This window comes from Procambarus clarkii, chromosome 94, assembly GCF_040958095.1.
Source record: "Procambarus clarkii isolate CNS0578487 chromosome 94, FALCON_Pclarkii_2.0, whole genome shotgun sequence".
Lineage (NCBI taxonomy): Eukaryota > Metazoa > Arthropoda > Malacostraca > Decapoda > Cambaridae > Procambarus > Procambarus clarkii.
The window spans coordinates 13,318,213-13,342,614 of NC_091243.1; the positions used below are offsets into that span (position 1 = coordinate 13,318,213).

The following is a 24,402-nucleotide window of genomic DNA, read 5'->3' on the forward strand; positions in this document are numbered from 1 at the left end:
TTTTTAAAACGAAAAGGCTTATGACACTACCTGGAAGTATAGCATTGTATTTTGTATTATACCCATCTGTATTCTTTTGGCCTTTGAAGCTTTCTCCCACTTTTCCTTCAGAGTTTTCCTTCTAGTTGTACATTTAGGGTATAGTTTGGTACTGCATTCTCTACCTCTTTTCAAGAGTATCAGGTAATGCTTAAAACACTATTCCAGTGTAGTGTTTTAAGCACTTATTTTTCCTGATTGCCCTTAAATATTTCCCCTCTCTTCCTTCTGGGTATTTTGTCTGCTATATATTGACAATCTGCGGTTGTGGTGCTAACTCAAACTTGTAATTGATAGCGTGTCATTCTGAGCTGTCAATCATGGCTTCAAATTCTCCGTGGCTAAGACTAAGATGCATGTCATTTCTTGTACATCTTTGGCACTGTATGGTACAGTAATCTCCTTGTGTATGAGGATAATGCTAAGCTCTTTGGGTAGTTTAACTGTAACTTGCCCCATATTTTAATACTCAGTTTTGTCCCATACTTCCTGGGGCTGATAAAGTGCACACTTTTCTATGTGCACTGTTTGCTTGTATTGTCTAAACCAGACTATGACTGCCCCACTTGTTCTTTGGCTTCATCTTCAACCTTTCATGATGTTAATAATCTGCATCATATGGGAGTGCGCCCTGGGTCTAGGTAAAGTAAATGAGGCAAGTGTACGGATGCTGGAACGTACGGATGTCTCATCGGAAATACTGGAATCGTATGCGGATAGCCAACACGTCTTGGAAGCCACTTGCATCTATAGGCCAGATACGATAATGAATGCAAACGCCAAGAAAAATACAAAAAATGCACTAGTACAACAAGGCTAATAGGCAGTATATAAAAGAGGTAGGTTTCACCTCGTATGCACTGATTGATAAGTACGGAACTAACATAATTTTGTGTCTGCCTGAATCACACTGACACATTATGACAGTTATGTATTGTAATGCGTGTTATTTCTTCTCTTCCTTCATTAGGCTTCTCTACTCTAGAGTTTATTTAATCTCTTCGTTAGTTATTGGTAAGCAGGGAACACAAAACAATATAAATAAATAGTTTATTATAAAATTATATGATAATTCGTATATACGTGAGATCTACGTAATGTGAAATATGGGAAACAATATTATAGAATACTGTATGTAATACTTATTCAGTAATGTCATGATTCTTTTATAAATTAATATAAAGATGAAATTAATTATAGATAAAATTAATTTCATGAATACGGAATATTTAGTATATACTGTACTAAATTCTAACATATAATATTTCCCTTAGTATTAATAATAAATTCAATACACAGTATTGATACCAGCATGTTTTGAACCAGCTAACATATGTGCATACCTATAGGCACATATGTTAGGTAGGACTAGCAGAGCTGAGTAACTAGGACTACCTAGGCTAGGGGCCCTAGGCTAGGGGACCCTAGCAGATGTGCATATCAACAAAATGTTGTTTGTCCTGGTATACGGGCCCCCACACATCTGTTTGGTTCTTGGCCTTCTTGGTCTTGGTCTGCCCCGTGCTCTTGCTCCTGACGGCGCTGGTCTGCTGGGCTTGTTGCACGTAACCGCATGTCTCCATGGCCTTGTAAGTGGCCTTCCTGTAGGGAAGAATGCAAATATTACTATATATCTTTTCTATACTGATATTTAAACCAATCCAGCTGCTAAAAAATAAACTTCGATTCATATTTACCACTAAAACCTTTGTCGTTTATATATTTGTATATATTTTAGTGATTTGTGTTGGTTCTCTGTACTGAGATTGCATACAGAACTCAGCAAATTTACAGTGATTTTCATTTGAAAGACTAAAATGAAAGACAGGTGAACATGACTTACCTGGCGTGAGGGTCAACATCGTAGCTGCAGGAGGCGTAGACGTGCTCCAGAACCATCTTGCTGGTGGTGGTTACCACGACGAGGCTCACGAAGGTCTTTTTACTGTGTGAGGTTCCGTCTAAGGACGAGGATGATCGCTGAGATTCGTGCGTATATACTTTAACTTGTGTAGCGTTCAAGAATTAGCAGTTGAGCCGTATATGATGCAAAGTAATTTCTGTGGAAGAAACACGTGATAATTAATAATTCATTGTGTCAGGGGACAGGCAGTCAGTGTATATACATACAGTACATGTTAGGCTTATAACGAGCCCCCCCCCACCCCAGAGTTGAATTATTGACCCTCTAAAGGATGCAAACCCATAACAAGCTGACTAACAACTGGATACCTATTTACTGCTAGGTGAACTGGGGCATTAGGTAATAGGAAACGCGCCCAACCATTTCCGTCCCTCCCGAGATTCGAACCCGGAATTCTGGATTGTAAGTCGAGAACGAACCTGACTATTACCGGGACCCTTTAATTAAATCAATATATGTATGCAGACCGACCCAGACTACAATATATGTAGTCTAACACATCTGACATTGTTAGATGAGATAAATATCTAATAAATTTAATTAGAAATTTAATTTCGTAGTTAATTAACTTTTTAGTAAATAATTAGGGCATGGTTATGTACCTTGGAACAATGACAAAACAAAATTAATTGTTTCCTACCTTGGTGACTACCTGTAGATCACAGAAACCAGGGATCAGGTACCGGATACACTTGAAAACGAATAAATAATTATTCAGAGCAGCTGTCTATGGAGTGAAATAGAATGTGATACGTATGCTCTGCTGGCTAACACTGAATTGTCTGGGGCCAGACGGCTGCTTATAAGGCGGGAGGGTTGTGTGGCAGGGGAAGGTGAGCGGCCAGCGTACGTGTAGCTTGGCAGGAACCCTCGACGTGAGTCCTATCACGCAGGTTTTCTCTCACACAACGTCCTCAAACGTTTGTAACTTAGAGGATGGCGACGAGAAGTCTTCACAGACAGATTATCTGTACTACAATGATTTATTTTAGGTATAAGCTGAATTGTTTGGAGACTTATAGAAGCTTGCATGTTAGTGACGCAGAATGACGCAAACCAGAATGTGGTAGCCCCATGTTCCGGGAAGTGGTTCCACAACTTTTCCAGCTGCGTCCAATTATTGACGTCAGCTGATGACGTTAGTAAATACGAGGATTTGCGCATACGCCGTCAGTTCACACAGTACTCTGCTTTCATTAAGAGTATAAGTGCTATAGTCTTTGGACGATTAGCCAGTGTGACCTCGCTGACAGCACAGATGACCTTCTAGACTATGAGGGAGGGGGAAGGATGTCATAACATATACTATCTCTCTCCGAAATGTGCGTGATTGGGCTTTTTATCAAAATATAATTACTATAGGCTACACGTTAAATGTGTGAATTACTGTTATCAATTTTTTATATTTTATTAACACATTTAGGTACATCTGCATTTGTGCTACTGCCCTAGACTATATGATGGAGTACAGCGTGTCAAAAAACTAGCTACGTAATGCTAAAAATCTCCATCTCACAGGATGGTTAGTCATACAAATGCATGTGATAAGTAGTCTGCACTGGCAGACTCTGGGCGCATTATGAGGATATCATCAACACAAGAGTGAATAAAGTAGCAGTGATACAAAAAGTCCCCATCTCGCAGAATGGTTAGTCATACAGGGCCATATGTTCAGTAGCCTGCACGGGCAAATTTTGGGTGCCTTATGAGGATATCCTCAAGAATACGAGTGAATAAAGTAATTGCAAAGCCGACGGGTCTGATAACTGGGCATTCGGTGATGTAGTGTGGAAATAATTTTTTTTTTGTAAGAACGTGTTTTTAGTACTACATGCACAAAAGCAAATTTCATGTGCAAACTTAAACAATTATGAATATTAGTCTATATATTATTCTATACATGCAAATGCAATTTTTTTGGAGGATTTAAAATCGCTTATAAGTATGTATCTTATGTCTCAAATATGTATAATTGGTTTGTAACTAGAATATCTTGTAAGTCCCATAATGAACTGTTACAGGTAATGTAATGTACTTTTATTATAAGAAACTCAAAATAACAACTTAATGTGCTTATAACATATATCACAACTGGACGTCAGGTAAATATTTCCCACAGGTAGTCCGGACGGCGCGTGGCTGGGTGATGGGTATGGGGTGCATAATAAATGAACTAAACTAAACTGGTTGATGGCTGGCCGTCTCACCAGTATACCCAAAAGTTACGAGTTTTTTTTTGTAGTTTTTAAGCTACGGCATCAACTTATTACTTTGGACAACACAGAGATAAGTATCCTGCATAGTATGGTGAAGTTAGTTATGAGTCTTGTCAGTATTCTCACCTTGTTGGTGTCTATTAATCTTGTTTAAATTACCAATCAAGCTGTCAATGTAATCAATCAGAGCTTTAATATACCAATGTGCTTTAATATACTTATTAATCTCTCTCATCTCATTTTTTTCTTGCGATGTATTTGTTATCATTTTATTAATTCTGCTAGAATTTACCTACTTAAAATTATCTGTTAGATTAAGGACCTGCCCGAAACGCTGCGTGTACTAGTGGCTTTACAAGATTGTAAGTACTGTACTATGCTATGTATTCTCACAAACCCAATATACCTTCTTGTATATAAATAAATAAATAAATAAATAAATAAATAAATAAATAAATAAATAAATTGTTTGGGTGTCTCAGGACCCCCTGTTGTGTAAACATGGAGGAGTGACAACACGGCCAACTACACCAATTATTTTGTTCATAATCCAATTATTTGTTCATTTGAACACGGCCAACTTTACTTCACCGTGAAGAAAGTGTCCATAGAACTCATGCTCGATTTTTATATCGACTAAAAATGTAAGTTGTACTATATTTGATGTAGTGAACATAAAACAAGAATATAATTTGGTTTCAAATTCAGGAAAACGAGGCGACCGTGAAATGTTCTCAGATTCAGTGAGCGGTCATGATAGATGATGGCCAACATGACACTTAGTGAGTGTTTTCAAGTCGAGTAAAACATTACAGCCCCTCTATACATTTGAAATGGCGTTTAACCTCTTTAAGATGATAGGGCTAGAGATAGCTTAGGTATCATTAACTCTAGAATAATCAAATTACATAGTAAGTTCCAGAATGATAATAAGTAATTTGTAAGAAGAGTGAACACCAGCGTACCCAGTAGAGTACAGAGTGTGGGGCGAGGAGAGGTCCTTCTACCAGAGACGTTGCTAACGTGCAGATCTTAATCTCAACATTGGTGTGAAGCTATGGCCGACTAATCCGGAGTGCAGGGAAACCCATTGACCAGAGTCGGCCGCGATGTCAGCAGGAAAGATTGCATCTGGTCACGTGGTAAACCGGTCTAAGCATACGAGAACGTAGGAGTGGTCTAACATACGCAACACCTATCGTGGAAGAGAAGCCTATTGATCAAACCCGCCATGCGAAAATAGCCTACTAGTCACCAGATTCTCAACCTGTCACGAAGGAGTAGCCCACTAGTCACCAGATTCTCAACCTGTCATGAAGGAGTAGTCTACTAGTCAAAAATAATAAACCTGTCATAAAGGAGTAACCTACTAGTCAACAGACTTTAAACCTGCCAAGCAGGAGTAGCCTACTGGTCACTAAATCCTAAATCTGACATGCAATAGTACCCTTTTATCGAACTTGACAGCTAAAATATATCTGCATAATGTTTTTGTTTTAATGATGTTTACCTAGGACATTCACAACTATATAATCATTTTGCCCTAATGTGGAATAAATAAAAAGTGGGTATCGTATATGCAAAATAAATAATTTAAGTTTGGTAAAGCATTTTACACTGCATTGTGTGAAAATGTCAAATGAAAACTAACAGATGCATAAATTTAAACAATTTTATCACAACAAAATGCGTTTTTAACTACCGTCAACAATATTTAAAAAAAATGTTTAAATGTATTTAACAAAATAAAACGTTACAAGAATAGCTATCAACTCTCCTGAAATGTAAATATCCTTTGCTATCAGCAGTACAATTTTCACATAAATGAGTGATATCTTCAAATAAAGAATTAGGCGTGACAAAATTTTGGGCAGAAATTAAATTTTCAGGAGACCCCCTTAACTAAGGGAACCTTACTTGAATAAATTCCATATTTTGCATACTGACAATTGATAAGCTACTGGAAAGATTATTAGATATAAAGTTGGTATGAAATATTATTGGTGGACCCCTTATATATCGCACATTTTTATCTACCATATATAACATAATGAGGGTTTTCATTTAGGTATCTTAAAATAAAATTCTACTCCAGATTATTATATAGAATGCACTCTGAATGGTCAAAGGAAAACATTGACTTTTGCTCCTTCCTTACCCCAGTAGTGTCTATGATAATACAATGTATACCATATTTTTATGTATGAATTAACTTGTCCCGGACTTACATAGGGGGGTAGAAATAGCCTAAGCTACTCTATCCCTTTGAGATGTATTTTTTCTTGTCTCAATAAACATATTTGAACTTGAACTTGAATCTGTCTATTCATATTACAGTATTTCATAAACAAATTTATCGACTGGCACTCAGTGGTTAGTGCAACCAGCTCGGAACTGATGAGTTCCACCTGCGCTGCCGTTGAGTGAGGACGTGTCGCTTGTCCGCTTCGGCAGTTTGAGGTAGTTGCCGTTTTCGCCAGCAGGGGGTGTCTACCCTCCCTGCTGTTCCTGGTGGTAGGGACGTGGCGTGTTTTGCGATGGGCGGCCCTATTCCCGCTGTCGTGTGGTTAAACTCCATCGGATTGGAGTTTACTGGCCGTGCTGGTTACCCGCTGGTGGACGTGGTATTGAGTGACATGCTTAGAGTCCCGGTTCGGGACGTATATGGTGTTGAGCTGGTCACTGCTCACCGTGTCAAATTTGTGGGTGGGGCGGTGTACCGTGATTTTCTACGGAGGTACGAGGGCCGTACTTTGCAGCTGCAGGAAGGCTCCGGGTCTGTGACCATTTCGGACCGTAGTGGAGCTGTGACGTACGTCAGTGTTCATGGCGCCCCCATGGAGTTTCCTGAGACTCTCCTCCGGCGATTCTTCCAGAGGTACGGCTCCGTCATCAGTGTGCGGATGAACTCACTTTCGTCTGGCACGTATTCGGGTGTGAAGACCAACATTCGGACCCTCGGGATGCGACTGAGGTCGGACATTCCATCCTCTGTCCGGCTGTTGGGTTACTACGTGCGGGTGCTTTATGCCCGACAACCCCGTACTTGCTTCCGGTGTGGCTTGTTGGGGCATCAGGCTGCCGGGTGTATTGCTGTTATTTTGTGTCTTGATGTCTGTGTTTTTCACTGCATTTATCGTGTTTGTATTTTGTTGTACTGAGCTGTCGGCCGTTCTGGCCAGTGGTCTATTGTTTTGTTATGTTTTCTGTTTTTTTTTTCTCGTTTTTATTGTATTTAAATTGCATGATTTGCATGTAAAAAAAAAAAAAAAAAAGCTCGTTACTGATTGTTACGGTACAGGACATTTGGTCGGAGACAGGGCCGCGGGGCCGTTGATCCCCGGAAGCGACACAAGGTAGGTAGCCAGTGAGTTAGTTGATTATCGTGGGTCCTTGGGAAAGGTAAATTTTTTTCCTAGGGGAACAGTGATGAAACCTACAGGATGAACAACCCAGCGGGTTTTCTTCCTATTGGAGAGTGTTGTACATGCTGCTAAGGCGCTACGGGGACGCTAAGCCCCGGAAGCACCTCAAGGTATGGCGGTATGTCCACTCACAAAATGAGTGGCTTTGCCCAATAAACTCGCCCCTCGGGGCAAAAATTTAAAAAAATTAAGTGATGAAATTTCAAAGGTTGGGAGGGCCTGCTTATCAAAGGTAATTTTGTGCAGTATTAACCCTCGAGTGCACAATTAACTCAGCAGGACGGACCGAAACGTCGTCGTCCCTTCACCTTCTAGTGTGTGGTCTGGTCAACAGAATTCCATATATTTTCTTGAGTATACGTAATTTCATATTAATTAAATTCTAATACTGACCCCGGTTCTCGAATATGGATAGTTACCCATTATTTTTGTATTTTACTTTAAATTCAGGAAAAAATCTAAATGAATATGAATAACAAAAGTAAATTGAACAAAATGATCTCGCATTTAATATCTTGCATAAGTACTGTATTTTTGGTTGTGATGATACCACATGCTCTAACATTCTTCAATATTATATATGTACAATAACGAGGTTTATCGTCTTATCAGGTAATAATAGCTAGAGTGATGTCAAATCAAGATAATTAAGGAATCTATAAACAGAATCAAATTCTCATAAATTTTCGTGGTGAAAAAGTGTCCCCTTATGCGTCAAATTGATATAAAGCACACGTTAAGGATTCAGAGGCGAAGGGGGGTAGAAATAGCCTAAGCTACTCTATCTCTTTGAGACGTATTTCTTTATCTCAATAAACATACTTGAACTTAAGAGGCGCCAGGAATATACTGTATGTAAACATGGACTACAGCACGTCCCTAGTATTCTAAAATAGACGAAATTGCCATAACAATCTTAGAAGGCTCTGCTTCTGAGATATTGGGAGAAATGAACGTCCCTTTAATAAAGCTGAGCCTTATGCTTAGTATATTTTATCGGAGCATTATTAATGTGTAAATAATTAACAAGACCCAGTATTCTACAGCAAATACTCATGTTTGAAAGTGACATTACATGAGTGCAGCCTCATTAGTGTTTGTCGCGTCAGCCTCCCAAGGGGTAGGTAGCAAGCCTGAGCAAGATAAGGGGTCTCGGGGCATCTAGTGCAGGTAAAAAATGTGGCACTAAAGATGGATGGTTGTCATAGATCACCAATCAAAAGTTTCGCACTTGAAATATATAATTAATAGTTCTTAGTAGAATTCGATATGAAATTAATAAAACTGTTAATCAACACATTATTAATCAATTGACTTTAGTTCAATGCTCCTTAGAGCTTTAATCAGAATACAGTATAGTTTTTAGGAATTTGCTGCCATAATGTCAATCTTTTTACTTATTTATATCTTTATTTTATCATTATTCCTGTTAATCATGCGAGGATGACAGTTTGCTCAGTTCATAAAATATTTCCCCGTGGTCAGGTTAAAGAAAATGGTTGATAAGATTTAACATTTGTTAAATTTTGCACGAAAGCAACCCTTCACACGATTTTTTTACTTCATGGAAAGTAACCTTAGATTTAAGGGTACACAAATATAAGAGAAAAATGTGATTGGTTTATCCACACAGATGGAAAAACAGAATTTATTGCAATTGACAAGACAACTTTTGTTTTTATGTGATGATAATTAGGAGGTCGATTAAAATATATGTTGGTGTTAGGGGTGTAGTGGAAATGATATATGAGTTGGGTGGTGGTGATGACATAGGGTTTGTTATTGGTGCTATAAGCGTGATAGTTGTCATAGGAATGTGGTAACAGTGTTAGCGACAGGAGGAAATTATCAAGGGGGGAAAGCGCCAAGCCATTACCACTATATAGCACTGGGAAGGGGTCAGGATAAGGATTTGGGATGGGCCGGGGGGAAGGAATGGTGCCCAACCACTTGGACGGTCGGGGATTGAACGCAGACCTGCATGAAGCGAATCCTTCGCTCTACCGTCCAGCCAAAGTGGTTGGGCAAGTGAGTGGGTCTAACATATATGCATGTCGACAAAGTGTTGTTTGTCCTGGTACACGGGCCCCCACACGTCCAATTGGCCCTTGTCTTTCTTGTTCTTGATCTGCCCAGCACTTGTGCTGGTGTTCTTGGTGGCGCTGGTGTGGGCATAGGAGAAGCCGCCCATCTCCATTGCTTTGTAAGTAGCCTTCCTGTGGGCATGAACATGATATTGTTATTTTAATCTTGTCTTGAAATATTCATGACCTGCAACTTCTCCACCATTTTCCAAAGTTAAACTTCACATTAAAAAAACGTGAATATATTATACAAATTCATTGCACATGAATAACAAAGCCTGTCTTCAACATATTACATTAACATATCTGTATAGGAATTGTAACCAAATTTTAAAACATATGTCATGACTTTAAAGAGCGCACATGTGGGACAAGTGACATACCTGGCCTGAGGGTCAGCCACACACTTGGTGTAGGTGTTGTGCTGCTCCTGGACCATCGTGGTAGTAAGGAGGTACTGCAAGCGTAACAATTATAAGATCAGTCTTGCAAGTATTTGTTACTGATATCAGGATTTCACTCCCGATCAAGAGGATGTTTAACTTGAGCTTGCAAAATTGTATCAAAGTAGAGCAGCCAATTTTGTAGTATCTTGAGATGTCTGTAGATGAAGAAAACGGTTATTGCATTGAACAAATTATTATTATTATTATTACATTATTATTATTATTATTACATTATTATTATTATTATTATTATTATTACATTATTATTATTATTATTATTATTACATTCATTAGGATTATTTACACATAATCCAATGTTATCTGACAATAAATAAAATACAATTTTAGATTTTGGCTACCTCTATACACTTATGAGATTGAGATTTCAGAGTGGGTAAAATATAGTTATCATTTCAGAGTGGGTAAAATATAGTTATCATTTCAGAGTGGGTAAAATAGTTATCATTTCAGAGTGGGTATGGTTTGAGATTCACCTCAGGGAACGTTGTGGAGTTGAGAAAGGACGCTGAGCTCGAGCTGGTTACCACAATTGGCCAATCGACTGCCTCTGTTGCTTGCCAGGGTAGAGTCCAATCTGCAAAAGCAATAAGCTCAGGTAAGTACTGAAGAGTTGACAGAAACAGTAAGAGTTACGTAAAATATATATACAATAATGTTTATATTTAGAGAATGTAAAAGATTTAAAGAATCTTTAATTAAAAATGATTTAATTAGCTTTAGTGTTGGTGCTAATAACACTTTAGTGTTGGAGCTAGTGACATGGTTGTGGTTTAGCCAAGAGTGTGACGATACAAGAGCCTGTACAATATATACAAACACATCCTTATTAAATCAAGAGAAAGAAGAAGAGGACAGGTGGATGCTGGAAATTAAGAGTGTAAGATTTGTAAGGAAATTCGTACCGTGTACACTCGGCATCCAGTGTACAATAGTAATTACAATAGTAATGAATGCAGAATGCGATTACACATATCTTTATTCTGCAATAAGCTAATTGTATAACAAAATAACATGGAAATAGGTGGAGGATGAATGATATAAAATCAAACCTACTTTATTTAGTCTTGTTTTGTTATAAAATGAGCTTATTTTAGAATGAAATTGGTTGTTCCCGTGCTACATTCTTTACCAATATTATAGTAAAAAAAAAAAGTTTAATATTTTGTTCTATTGACGAAATTCTAGGAAGTTTTGAATAACTCGGTGGTAGAGTTAGTGGTGGTGGTAGATAAATTTAAATTTTAAATTTTGCCCCGAGGGGCGAGTTTATTGGGCAGCGCCACTCATCTTGTGAGTGAACATACCGCCATAGCAGAATGTACAATGGCGGTATGTTCACTCACAAGATGAGTGGCGCTGCCCAATAAACTCGCCCCTCGGGGCAAAATTTAAAATTTAAATTTATCTACCACCACCACTAACTCTACCACCGAGTAGAGTAGAGGTAGAGTTGTGGTGATAGTGGTGGTAGTGGTTGTGGTATAGTTGTGGCTGTAGTTAGTGGTGGTGGTGATGGTGGTAGAGTAAGCGGTGGTGGCGGTGTCAGTCGGTGGTGGTGTCAGTCGGTGGTGGTGGTGGCAGTAAGGCCGGGGTGCGGGTTGGTAACAGCTGGGCGTCACGTGCCAGCCCCATGATAAGGGGGGAGTCACCTCCTCCTGGACTGGTCCCGCCCGAGGGTAGTCTGGTGGGGTTGAGAGGGGGGGGGGAAGGTGTGCCAGGGAGAAGTAGAGGGAACAGGAAGGAGTGTAAATCAGACGGTAATATCTTGTATCAGATATTACACGAAATGTGCTGTTAAACGTATATAGTGAACGCATAGGCGCATCGAGAGCAAATAGAGAGATGGGGCGCGAAGTGGGAGAGGTGACGAGGCAGAAGCCGAAGTAGAAAGGGGGGTGATAGGAAGTGGTTAAAAAAGAATAGGTTAACGGGAGCGTGATGATGTGAGATTATAGAGGTGTTGAGGAAGGTGCTGGTAGGAGAAAGTAGGTTTGTTTATAGTTGGAGTGCGCAGGCGCATGTGCTTAAACATGTGTGTGGGGATGTTGACGGGGGAAGAAGTGGGTCTTGACGGGGTGGGGGGTTGGGGGGTGGGAGAAGCAAGCCAGACAGGGAAGCAAGGAGGGTCGGGTGGCCGGCCACGTGAGCAGCTCGTGGATCTTGTAGGTCGTGTTGCTAGCCCAGCTAGCCCAAGCCGCTAACCTAACAAATAACTTCGTATTCTGGCCGGGGAGAAGTTACTGGGTGCCAATCCTTAACTGTAGCCTCTGTTTACCCCATCAGTAAAATGGGTACTGGGTTGTTAAACCATTTGGCATTTAGGTACCATTTTCGTACCTAACAGCCAGAACGCACTTCTCGGCCTACTATGCAAGGCCCGATTTGCCTAATAAGCCAAGTTTTCCTGAATTAATATATTTTCTCTAATTTTTTTCTTATGAAATGATAAAGCTACCCATTTCATTACGTATGAGGTAAAAAAAAAATTATTGGAGTTAAAATTAACGTAGATATATGACCGAACCTAACCAACCCTACCTAACCTAACCTAACCTATCTTTAAAGGTTAGGTTAGGTTTGATAGCCGAAAAAGTTAGGTTAGGTTAGGTAGGTTAGGTGGTCGAAAAATCATTAATTCATGAAAACTTGGCTTATTAGGCAAATCGGGCCTTGCATAGTAGGCTCAGAAGTGCGTTCTGGCTACTAGGTACGACATTATATATATATATATATATATATATATATATATATATATATATATATATATATATATATATATATATATATATATATATATATATATATATATATATATATATATAATGTCGTACCTAGTAGCCAGAACGCACTTCTCAGCCTACTATGCTAGGCCCGATTTGCCTAATAAGCCAAGTTTTCATGAAATAATTGCTTTTCGACTACCTAACCTAACTTTTTAGGCTACCTAACCTAACCTAACCTATAAAGATAAGTTAGGTTCGGGCATATATCTACGTTAATTTTAACTCCAATAAAAAAAAATTACCTCATACATAATGAAATGGGTAGCTTTATCATTTCATAAGAAAAAAATAAGAGAAAATATATTATTTCAGGAAAACTTGGCTTATTAGGCAAATCGGGCCTTGCATAGTAGGCTGAGAAGTGCATTCTGGCTACTACATATATATATATATATATATATATATATATATATATATATATATATATATATATATATATATATATATAATAAACAAATAAATAAATAAATAACCAGAGTAGGGACAAGGAGGCGCAGGGATTAAAGCAGTTATTGTACATAGACGTGGTCTTGCTAGGGGTGTAAAGGGTCTTCAAGTACATACGTACAAAATGTGAACGTTTTGGCTTACAACAGTCCATTTTGTGCGTCTGATCAGTAGATGCTCAAGTGCTCTACCACCATTTTTGAAGGATGCTTTGCCAAAAATTATATTTTTAGCATATAGCGACATTGTAATATATGCACAAAAAATTAACTGTGGCACCCAAAAGTCCACATTTTGTACTGTTGATATTTAAAAAAACCTACGACTTGCTATAGATTCCCTCTAGTGTTGACACCTCTGGAAGTGAATGAGCAGATGTGCTGTCTGCTGAGGGCGCTGAAGGAGGCCATATAGAATATGTCATCCCCAAGACCTTTTTACAACTCAGGAGCACCATCAAACACCACCATGCCAAGGTCCCGAGGAAAGGAGCATGAAAGAGCAAGTTAATAAATTTGTACATTGGTATAATGCAGTCGCAGCCGACAACCTCATTCATTATAAGTGAAAAGGAGGTGACCGTAGGTATTTTTGCTCTCCGGAGCAAAAATAATGGACAAAATAAATATCTGCTCCTGGGCCTAGTACATATAGGAACTACGATAAGCCCAAGACTGTGTACAATAGGCATAAGATATGTTTATGTTAGACATATGAGAGGTTAGGTTCAACTTTCTCTTCGTGCCCTTTGGTGTAGTGTAAAGCATTGGTGAGAGCTGGTGATGCCCTACTGAATAGTCCTGTAACTGGCTCCAGCTGGACAAGACATTTAGGCACGTTTCATTACTCCTGATGCCTCTGTTCACCTAACAGTAAAAAGGCAATAGGGAGTTTGGTGACCCTGGCAGGTTAGTCAGTGGCCCAGAGGGGCCTTGACAAGGCTTTCTCTCCCAGACAATTACCAAGTGTACGAGTGGTACAAAGCGTTGCTCTATGTAGCATCACTTGGGAGGATGGGGAAGAAGGTGCGATACGAGGTTGTTGAGCCACAGAGGTGTGCTGGTCTGTGGTCAATTCTGGAGGACACGGCAACTGACGCTATGTCATTAACACTGGTACTGTACACATCGCTGAACTTTTATGACCTTTCGCACGATGACCAAACCACACATCAGAAGATGGAGAAACGTCGATATTTCGGTCCGTCCTGACCATTATCAGGTCGTGTGATGGTCCAAGACCACTATGATGACCATGGCACTTGACAATGGTCCAGGGAGGACCGGAACGTCATCGTTTCTCAAACTTCTGAGTGACTCATCATCTGACTTTAGCACATTTCGAAAGTCAACGAAAATGGTCAGTGGAACTTTTAGAAAGTATCTTACCTCAGGCGATGTGACGGACCCTGCAAAGTGCCTCTCGTCATCTATACTGCTGGGGACGCTGCGAGGGACACGGTGTTACGAGCTTGGAGGCTGGCGCTGTAGTGAGGAAAATGGCTGCCACCAGCCACTTTTATACCCGCCTCCACCCACCACCACCAACCTCACTATCTCCTCAATTTATTGTAATCCGAATCAGTCATTAATTCCAAACACGCATAAATTCACAAGTCAAAGTTAATGTTTCCAGTAGATACAAGCCCACAGAACTGCCCGAAACGCTTTGCGTAATAGTGGCTTTAGGCATTGTATGTACTAGCTCTATCTATAAATCTATCAATTTTTGTATAACCTCTTGTATGTATGTACTTTACCTGAATAAACATTTATTTATTTATTACTTGTCATATTTAAAAAACATGGGAGACAACTACCAACTTCTCCGTCTTCTGACGCTGCCTTCGGGTTAGCAGCCTCTTGCTCCTGGCGTCGGTCCAGTAAGGTCACTTATATGTGCCGCGCCTCTCACTCACCTAAACTTTTCGCAATAGGAAATTCGCCACTTGGTTATCACTTCGTGGGGTGATGTTATGGGGGGGGGATTTGGTGACGTGGAGGATAGCAGAAAGTTATGGGGGAGCAGGATAGGATGAAGGATAGTGAGAGGTTATGTAAGGGGGGGGGCTGGGTGGGGTGGAGGATAGCAGGAAGTTATGGGGGAGCAGGATAGGATAAAGGATAGTGGGAGGTTATGTAAGGGGTTGGCTGGGTGAGGTGGAGGATAGCAGGAAGTTATGGGGGAGCAGGATAGGATGAAGGATAGTGGGAGGTTATGTAAGGGGGGGCTGGGTGACGTGGAGGATAGCAGGAAGTTATGGGGGAGCAGGATAGGATGAAGGATAGTGAGAGGTTATGTAAAGGGGGGCTGGGTGGGGTGGAGGATAGCAGGAAGTTATGGAGGAGCAGGATAGGATGAAGGATTGTGGGAGGTTATGTAAGGGGGGGGGCTGGGTGGGGTGGAGGATAGCGAGAGGTTATGGTGGGTGGAGGAGAATCAGGGGTTACGTGGGGTGGGTGGTGAGGTTGAGGGTGGTGGCGTGGTGTTCCTCACACTAATTAAACTGATTAAAATTCTGCCCCAAAGAGCAGCAGTGGTGGTGATGTCGGAGGGAGAGAGGGAGAGGACGGGACAAAGGAAGTAATAATGAGAATAAAGTAAAGGCAGAAAAGACGGCAGTTTCGAGGAAGAGGAAGAAAGAAAAAATACGTCGTCATCCTTGAGCCAAGGCCGGAATATTGTTGTTATGGCACTGGCGGCGGCGTGCCATAGCACCACTAGGCAGGTGTTATGGCACTGGCGGCCACGTATGACCAGTAGCACCACTAGGCAGGTGTTGTGACACTGGCGGCCACGTATGACCAGTAGCACCACTAGGCAGGTGTTGTGACACTGGCGGCCACGTATGACCAGTAGCACCACCAGGCAGGTGTTGTGACACTGGCGGCGGCCGTCACGTGTCAACTGTTTAATGTATACAAAGTAAGCTGCCATGATGGAAGAAACATTAATGTACAGGTGTTGTAAGCGAACACGTTCAATGCTTGACGAATCCTGGCGTGTTCTTGAATGGTATCATATAGTGATCCTGACTTAGCGCCTTGCCAGTCATGGTAGCCGTTGACCCAAAGCTACGAGGCAGATGCCGACATCCCACCAGGTGAACGTTGTCTCTTATCTCTGTGTTCCACGCTGTCTCGGCTAGGAATCATGACCAGCTGGGAGTCCTGGCCCACTAGGAGTCCTAACCAGCTAGGAGTATTAATCCGTTAGGTGTCCTGGTCCGCTAGGAGTACTAACCCGCTTGGAGTCCAGTTCCACCTTCGTGTACCTTTTTGGCCGTGAGTGCTGACCTTGCTAGGGATCCAGCTCAAATGTTTGTGTTCATACATTTGGTAATGGCATTTATTCACTTGTGTAGTTTAGAAGTTATTCTGAATGGTTAAGTGTTAAGTTGGGAGCCGGTCGGCCGAGCGGACAGCACGCTGGACTTGTGATCCTGTGGTCCTGGGTTCGATCCCAGGCGCCGGCGAGAAACAATGGGCAGAGTTTCTTTCACCCTATGCCCCTGTTACCTAGCAGTAAAATAGGTACCTGTGTGTTAGTCAGCTGTCACGGGCTGCTTCCTGGGGGTGGAGGCCTGGTCGAGGACCGGGCCGCGGGGACACTAAAGCCCCGAAATCATCTCAAGATAACCTCAAGATAGCCTGTGGAGTCTCCAAGATTGGTTACCTGCCAGTGCTACTGACAGGTGGTTGCTGCTACTGAGTGGATGGGACTCGTGCTGTGCGGGTGTTTAGAAAGTAGTGGTTGTTTGCCAGTATTATGTCCGGTTTGCCACTGTGACCTTGTCTGATGCACCTTGGCTTCTCCCACGTCAGTGGCGCTGTGTTTAGCATTCAGATCAGACCTTTTCCAGCAAATATGCAAGTCTGTTCTTTTTGTTTATCGTGGTCAAGAAGTGGCGTGCAGTGAGAGCAGTTGTGGATGGAGGTGCCATCTACGGTGATGAACTCAAACGTAAAGACAATTAGAAAACAAACCAGGTACAAAAGAGTAAATGGGAGCATAGAAAGGTAGGCTTCACTATTCCATAGTCACTGCTATGTAGGCAGAGCTGCTCTGTCCTGTAGGTTCAGTACCTGGGACCTGCCTCCAACCACCTGGCACCCTTGTACAGGCCACCTGCTGCCTGTCTGTCCTCCCCACCCCTCCTCCCTCCACTCTACTACTGCTCGTTTTAATAAAAATATTCACTTCTGCATGATTTATTTCCAAGATGATTATTAATGCTCTAAAACATGGAAGCATAATAATACCTCTCGCTCTATTTTTGTCCTTATTAAATAATAAATAAAAATATCATATTTACGTCAATACTTAAAAAAAAATATAGCACCAACCGTACTCTGTATTATAACATAATAGTTTTATATTGATTAAGAATTTAATTTATCTTTTAACCTTCTTGTTTAGCCAACCATGGGTGATGTGGCGCGATATTTTAACTTCAATAAGACCTTTATTTTGGCTATATGAATTATCCTTAGATAGGTTTATTCGTAGCGTTTTTAGGTTTTTATATTTTATCCTTTTATGTTCCAGGTTTTGGATGGTAAACACCGCGGAACAAAGGAACTAAATTATTGGCACAGTTATTCTTATAAAGAAGAGTAGTGCTGCTCCTAAACTACCCAGAAGTACTGGTGTGGAGCTGGTTGTGACGGGTGTGGAGATGGTGAGGCCAGATGATGATAAACTATAACAGATTTAAAACCTTAATATTGACAGATGTACAAAAACCATTAAAACTCATAAAATAACTTGTGAGAATAGGTTTCCAGACTGACGCACCTCTCACTAACAGCAATCAGCTGACGCGTGACCTCATCGTATATAAAACAGCTGATCACGCGTCCCGTTGTCATGGCGACGGTTGTCAACAGTAACCCCGGGTCACCGTAGCAACGGCTTCTACCGTGTCCGCCGCCAGACAACGCCTGTGTAAGCCTCGCAAGCTGCGTCTCTAACACTACGCCAGCCAACACAACATGCTGGACCCCTTAGGTCCCGTCTGCTGGAGCTAATCTCAGGTAGGTACTTCTTGAGGCTCTTGTGACACGCGCCTCATAACACATCAGGCTAAGAAATGCTACAATTGAAATAATATTTAGGTGTTTTTTCGGTTAATAAACTCTTGGGGTTACCGCATAAAAGTATTTATTGGTAAACTCTGTGTTACCACATTTATATATGTCAGTTGCTCGTTGCAGAATCATTATATTGACGTCATATTGAATTATTTTAAGAGTTGGAGGTGTTTCTTTACTACCGATGCTATTATGATGATATGGTGACATTGGCTGTTATGTTTACACCATACAAAACGAGGCGGGAATAAGACAGGTGAGCGAGTCACCACAGGACCACTAACAAGGTCTGGGTGATGAGATAACTAAAATATTAAACCGTACCATTCATGTAAATGATTATCTCACTATCTTAAATTTACTCTATCATTTCTGTATAGTAACAAGCTACAGCCGAGCTGTAAAATAGGTACCTGGGTGTACCAGCCCACCTGTAAAATAGGTACCTGGGTGTTAGTCAGCTGTCACGGGCTGCTTCCTGGGGGTAGAGGCCTGGTCGAGGACCGGGCCGCGGGGACACTAAAAAAAAAAAAAAAAAACGAAATCATCTCGAGATAACCTCAAGATAAGAGCCCTGCGCCATGATAAAAATGAAAATATAAAAACGGAAACAACGTATAAATTGCAGTCAAATCGTACCATTGAACGTAAAAATAATGTAAAGTATTTGGATGTAATCATGGCAGAAGACCTTATCTTTAAAGAACACAATAAAGTAGCCGTCACAACTGCAAGAAAAATAACAGGTTGAAGAACAAGAACCTTTCAAACAAGAGATGCGATACCAATTATGATACTTTTAAAGACGCTAGTGCTCTCCAGAGTGGAATACTGTTGCACAATAACAGCCCCTTTCAAAGCTGGAGAAATTGCTGACTTGGAGAGTGTGCAGAGATCTTTACTGCTAGAATCCACTCAATAAGCCATCTAAATTAATGGGACGGACTCAAAAGCCTAAATCTGTATTCTCTAGGCGGTAGATACATAATAATTTACACACGGAAAATATGAGAGGGGCTGGTCCCAAATCTCCACACAGAAACATCACGTGAAACCAGAAGGCATGGCAGGATGTGCAGAATACCCCCGTTGAAAAGCAGAGGTGCAATAGGTACTCTGAGAGAGAATTATCAACATCAGAGGCCCGAGACTGTTCAACACGCTTCCACTACACATAACTGGCCGACCCTTAACAGTGTTCAAGAGAGAACGTGATTAACATCTCCAAAGGATACCTGATCAACCAGGCTGCGATCAGCCTGGTTGACTAGACCTTCAACCAGGAAGCCTGGTCAGAGACCGGGCCTCCTGGTTGATGGACTGGTCCAGGACAGACCGGAACGTCGTCGTTTCTACATGTTTTAATGTGTGGTTTGGGCATCATATCTTCAGCCACGTTATTGTGACTCATCGTCTGCGACTGGCCCCAGGGCTGAGGGCATTCACTTACACACAGACTGACAAAACTCAACCTCTAAGGTCATCGTTCCTCTCAATCTTGTTTATCATCGCACCCTTAAAATTTTTATCGTTTATACAATTTCAAATTAGTTTGTTGTACTCTTTAATTTCCAATAAGACCACCTTCGTTATCTGCTTCGCCACTCTTATCTGGACCTGAAAAGTTAATGACTTTTTGACGCGATGCCTTCATCGTTATAAGAAATAATTAATAAACAGGTAAGTTGATGTAGAATATACGTTATTATTACATAAATCCTATGACTTGTTACCCCGGGCCTTACTTTGACTTATTTGATGTAACCTAAGTACAGTACTAAGAACCCACCGCACTATTGCTACCTTTGAGTTACCTTCCAGAGGAGGCTGACTTGCCTTAATGCTACTCTTACTTGACTTTCATGGGGCTTCTTTAGGTAGAAATGAGAAAGGTACTGATGCTCAGTTTCTAGATATTCAGAACGACTAAACCTCTAAATTATAATTAAATGTGATCTGATTGGTATATTTCAAAAATATTTGTTACTGACTGAAAACATCATGACGCTCATACGCGATTTGTGAAATTTCGCAGAGTTGTTGAGGGAGACGTTGTGAGGCGGCAATGGATGTGCGGGTGGCACCTCACACGCGGGCCAAGAGGCGGGCCTCACAGGGAGCAGAGAGTAGGAGCAGCAGCGGCAGCAGCAGCAGCCGCCCCGTCACGGCCTCCAGGTCGTCTGCAGCAGCAGCAGCAGCAGCAGCAGCCCGTGCGCCGCCTCCTACCCTGACACTGCACCTCAGTGTAAGTCCTACACTCACCTCACCTCCAACGCGCTACACCACCTTTGTTTATAGTTGTTATTGACACAGGTGTCTCACACACACACCGCCCCGTCACGGCCTCCAGGTCGTCTGCAGCAGCAGCAGCCCGTGCACCGCCTCCTACCCTGACACTGCACCTCAGTGTAAGTCACTACACTCACCTCACCTCCAACGCGCTACACCACCTTTGTTTATAGTTGTTATTGACACAGGTGTCCCACACACACACTGATGCTACTACCCACAACTGTATGAAGGGTTACACAGCTAATGAACAAATCCATAAGGGCCGTGACGAGGGTTCGAATCTACGTCCGAGAGGACCCTTGTGGATTTGTTCATTTGATGCATCACGCTATTGTGATTTGTGTGTTACACAGCTAGTCAAGATACTGTACTAAGATCCCATTTTGCAGGATGAGCTGTCACTGGACCAAGTAATCAGTTAACCTATCCAAGCTTTACTAGTTCTGACTATGTTGATATGGCTGGGATATCATGATAAACACAAGAGTATATAAAATACAATGATTGCAGGGATCTGTGTACCTCATACCGGCAGGTGTAAAAAGTCATGTATGTCTGAACACTCAATAATATAATGTTGGAGAGCGTGTCCCGGTTCCTACTGGCAGAGTTTACACTTGGAGTGCTCAGGCTTGGTAGACTGGTCACCTGCTCCCACCTATCACGGGTAACGGTAGACCTCTGCGCGTACGCCGGACGACTCAAAAAGAAAACGGAACAGAACGTCACTTTTGTGAGTTGATTTCATTTCAAATTACGCCCAAATTTGGCCATATCGCGCATACGAGCCAAAAGTGACGTTATTTTTAAGAGGACAGGTTGACAGACTGCTAGTTGTGTCTAGTGGCCGTATGGCCCCTCACACACCTCATTTACCCGAGGGCCAATAACGATAGTGGTCTCGACGAGGACAGGAAGCCCTCGGCTTGTCGAAGGTCCACCCATTCGCCTTGATGATCTTTTCCCGGTATATTTTGAAATTCAGCACAGTTTTAGCAGTTACCGCTTCGGCTGGTAGGCGGTTCCATGGGTTAATAACCCTGTGAGTGAAAAGCATCTCCTGTTCTCGTCCTACATTATAACTTGTGCCACACGCGTTACTCTTGGTAATACCACATCATTACTTTGTCGTTTTCACCCCTTATTATTTGTCTATATAGCGGCTTCAAGTAACTGAACTGTATATCTTGTCTTGAATATAATATATGCCTAATGGCGAAGGTAATGTCATTCATTTTCCATGACACAACGCCTGACTCACTTGTCAATGCCTTTACCGATCACTCAAATTCAGAGAAGCTTCAATGGCATTTAAACAAAATTTTTTATCAATATTACTTAAACAACATCGGGAGATGGTAAAACTCCGTTTCCTCTCCTTCAGGACTCTGTGGTGGGGCAGCACGGAGGACAGCAGCAGCGTGCCGCGGGCGAGGCCAGGGCTGGCGGGGAGGGGCGCCTGCAGGGCGGCGTGAAGCGGGACAGGAGGTCCAGCAAGGGCAGCCTCACCCACGAGGTCGGCGACAATGCCCGCCTCCTGCCGGCGCGGTCCCGCATGGTATGTCCTCAGTCACGTGAAATATTTGTTCGAAATAATTCATTCTTGTCACTTGTCCATAGAAGCCTTGGTTAATCCTATAAATTATGTTCTTTTGTTTTCGTACTGGGATCCTGAGTGATATTTAGCGCTTTTGAATATTCCCATAACAGTGATACATAGTCTTTTTCGTTCTTTCTTTTGATAATTGCTCAATCTTATCACACACTCTCACATGTACTCTCAGGTGTCCACTGACACTTGCGAACTCTGCGTAGACTTTTACTATGTCATATAACTGCTCGTCGGTCCCTCTTGTAGTGTCACTATGTTTATAATGTCTGCATTTCTTCATGGTGCTCTGCCTCTGACTGTCTTTCGACAACTCACACCCTGCCGTGGTTTCCGCCACCAGCCAGCCTTCCGCCTGCCTGGGTACAGCATCCAGGACCAGGAGCGGCAGTTGCATCGTCGCCGGCTGGAGGCGCTCTCCCAGCTCGGTCTTCACACCGCCTCAGACCTTGCGCTACAGAGGGTGCTTCCCTCGCCCTTCCACGGTATGTCCACCTTCAGAGTCGGGTACACACGGCCCAGGAGCCGTTGTGGGAGCCACCATGACCTAACACCCATTAACACACGGGTACCGAGTAACTTCTTACTTTACCACAATTCCAAGTAACTTGATCATATATTCGGTACTTGGGTAAAATGTGATCAATCCTTATAATACCTCTCAATAGTTAATCATAAAACCTATGTAATTCGATATATATAAAAGTACATTAATATAGAAATATAAAGATTATATAAATTCAATAAAGTAGCGACATATTTTATGACATAAGTTAATTGTGTGTTAACCTTTCTCTCAGGAATGAAGGGGTCTTCCAGGCCGGGCACTAGCAGGGTGGCAGACCCCCGCCACGACCCCTACGAGGGTAACAGCGCCCAAGGAGGAGTGCCACTGGGTGACCAAGGCCCCGGCTTCCTACCGCAGCAGGACCAAACATCCAATGATGACCCATTTAAAATTCGGCGAAAACTCACGACGAAGGAGCTGACGAAGAAGATAAAGCTGCACCAGGCGGCCATCAGGAGGGAGCGGCGCCGCTTCATCGCCGGAGCCGAGCGGCCTCCAGTCAGTAACACACTTGCTGCCATAATTGGATGAATTACGCCAATGTATCAAAATATAACAAACTTGTTAGTTCAAGGAATTTGTCTATTACAGGACTTCTATTTATGCAAAATGTTGTACTTTCCTTAGGTAAAAGTCCAGGTACTTGGGTAAAAGTCCAAGTACTTGGGTAAAAGTCCAAGTACTTGGGTAAAAGTCCAGGTACTTGGGTAAAAGTCCAAGTACTTGGGTAAAAGTCCAAGTACTTGGGAAAAAGTCCAGGTACTTGGGTAAAAGTCCAAGTACTTGGGTAAAAGTCCAGGTACTTGGGTAAAAGTCCAGGTACTTGGGTAAAAGTCCAGGTACTTGGGTAATAGTCCAAGTACTTGGGTAATAGTCCAAGTACTTGGGTAATAGTCCAAGTACTTGGGTAATAGTCCAAGTACTTGGGTAATAGTCCAAGTACTTGGTTAATAGTCCAGGTACTTGGATAATAGTCCAAGTACTTGGGTAATAGTCCAAGTACTTGGGTAATAGTCCAAGTACTTGGGTAATAGTCCAAGTACTTGGGTAATAGTCCAAGTACTTGGGTAAAAGTCCAGGTACTTGGGTAATAGTCCAGGTACTTGGGTAATAGTCCAGGTACTTGGGTAATAGTCCAGGTACTTGGGTAATAGTCCAAGTTCTTGGGTAATAGTCCAAGTTCTTGGGTAATAGTCCAGGTACTTGGGTAATAGTCCAAGTACTTGGGTAATAGTCCAAGTTCTTGGGTAATAGTCCAGGTACTTGGGTAATAGTCCAGGTACTTGGGTAATAGTCCAGGTACTTGGGTAATAGTCCAGGTACTTGGGTAATAGTCCAGGTACTTGGGTAATAGTCCAGGTACTTGGGTAATAGTCCAGGTACTTGGGTAATAGTCCAAGTACTTGGGTAATAGTCCAGGTACTTGGGTAATAGTCCAGGTACTTGGGTAATAGT

General features: G+C 41.9%; 1 protein-coding gene and 2 long non-coding RNA genes across 10 annotated transcripts in view; 2 read left to right on the top strand and 1 right to left on the bottom strand.

The window, feature by feature from the left end:
* Window positions 1-1,077: 1,077 nt before the first annotated feature.
* Window positions 1,078-14,932, bottom strand: LOC123747432 (uncharacterized). Its single transcript, XR_006771679.2, has 6 exons — window positions 14,774-14,932; window positions 10,629-10,729; window positions 10,072-10,289; window positions 2,604-9,820; window positions 1,883-2,099; window positions 1,078-1,641 (listed from the first exon to the last, which is right to left on the bottom strand). It is a non-coding gene; the product is annotated as an uncharacterized lncRNA (long non-coding RNA).
* LOC138360020 (uncharacterized) lies at window positions 6,567-21,943 on the top strand. Of its 2 annotated transcripts, none has more exons than XR_011226170.1 (5): window positions 6,567-6,639; window positions 10,606-10,750; window positions 17,934-18,066; window positions 18,196-18,421; window positions 20,514-21,943. It is a non-coding gene; the product is annotated as an uncharacterized lncRNA (long non-coding RNA). The 2 variants fall into 2 exon arrangements; XR_011226171.1 differs by lacking the exon at window positions 6,567-6,639 and adding an exon at window positions 6,955-7,057.
* A 217-nt stretch (window positions 21,944-22,160) lies between these two features.
* Dhc36C (Dynein heavy chain at 36C) overlaps window positions 22,161-24,402 on the top strand; it is a 73,843-nt gene continuing 71,601 nt past the window's right edge. For all 7 annotated transcript variants that reach the window (XR_011226115.1, XM_069319687.1, XM_069319690.1 and 4 more), the window contains exons 1-3: window positions 22,161-22,328; window positions 22,723-22,864; window positions 23,180-23,445. Coding sequence is in view for 6 of the 7 variants with exons in the window: in XM_069319687.1 (XP_069175788.1) it covers window positions 22,326-22,328; window positions 22,723-22,864; window positions 23,180-23,445 (411 nt within the window). In the remaining variant the exon portion in view is untranslated. The remainder of the gene's footprint in view (window positions 22,329-22,722; window positions 22,865-23,179; window positions 23,446-24,402) is intronic.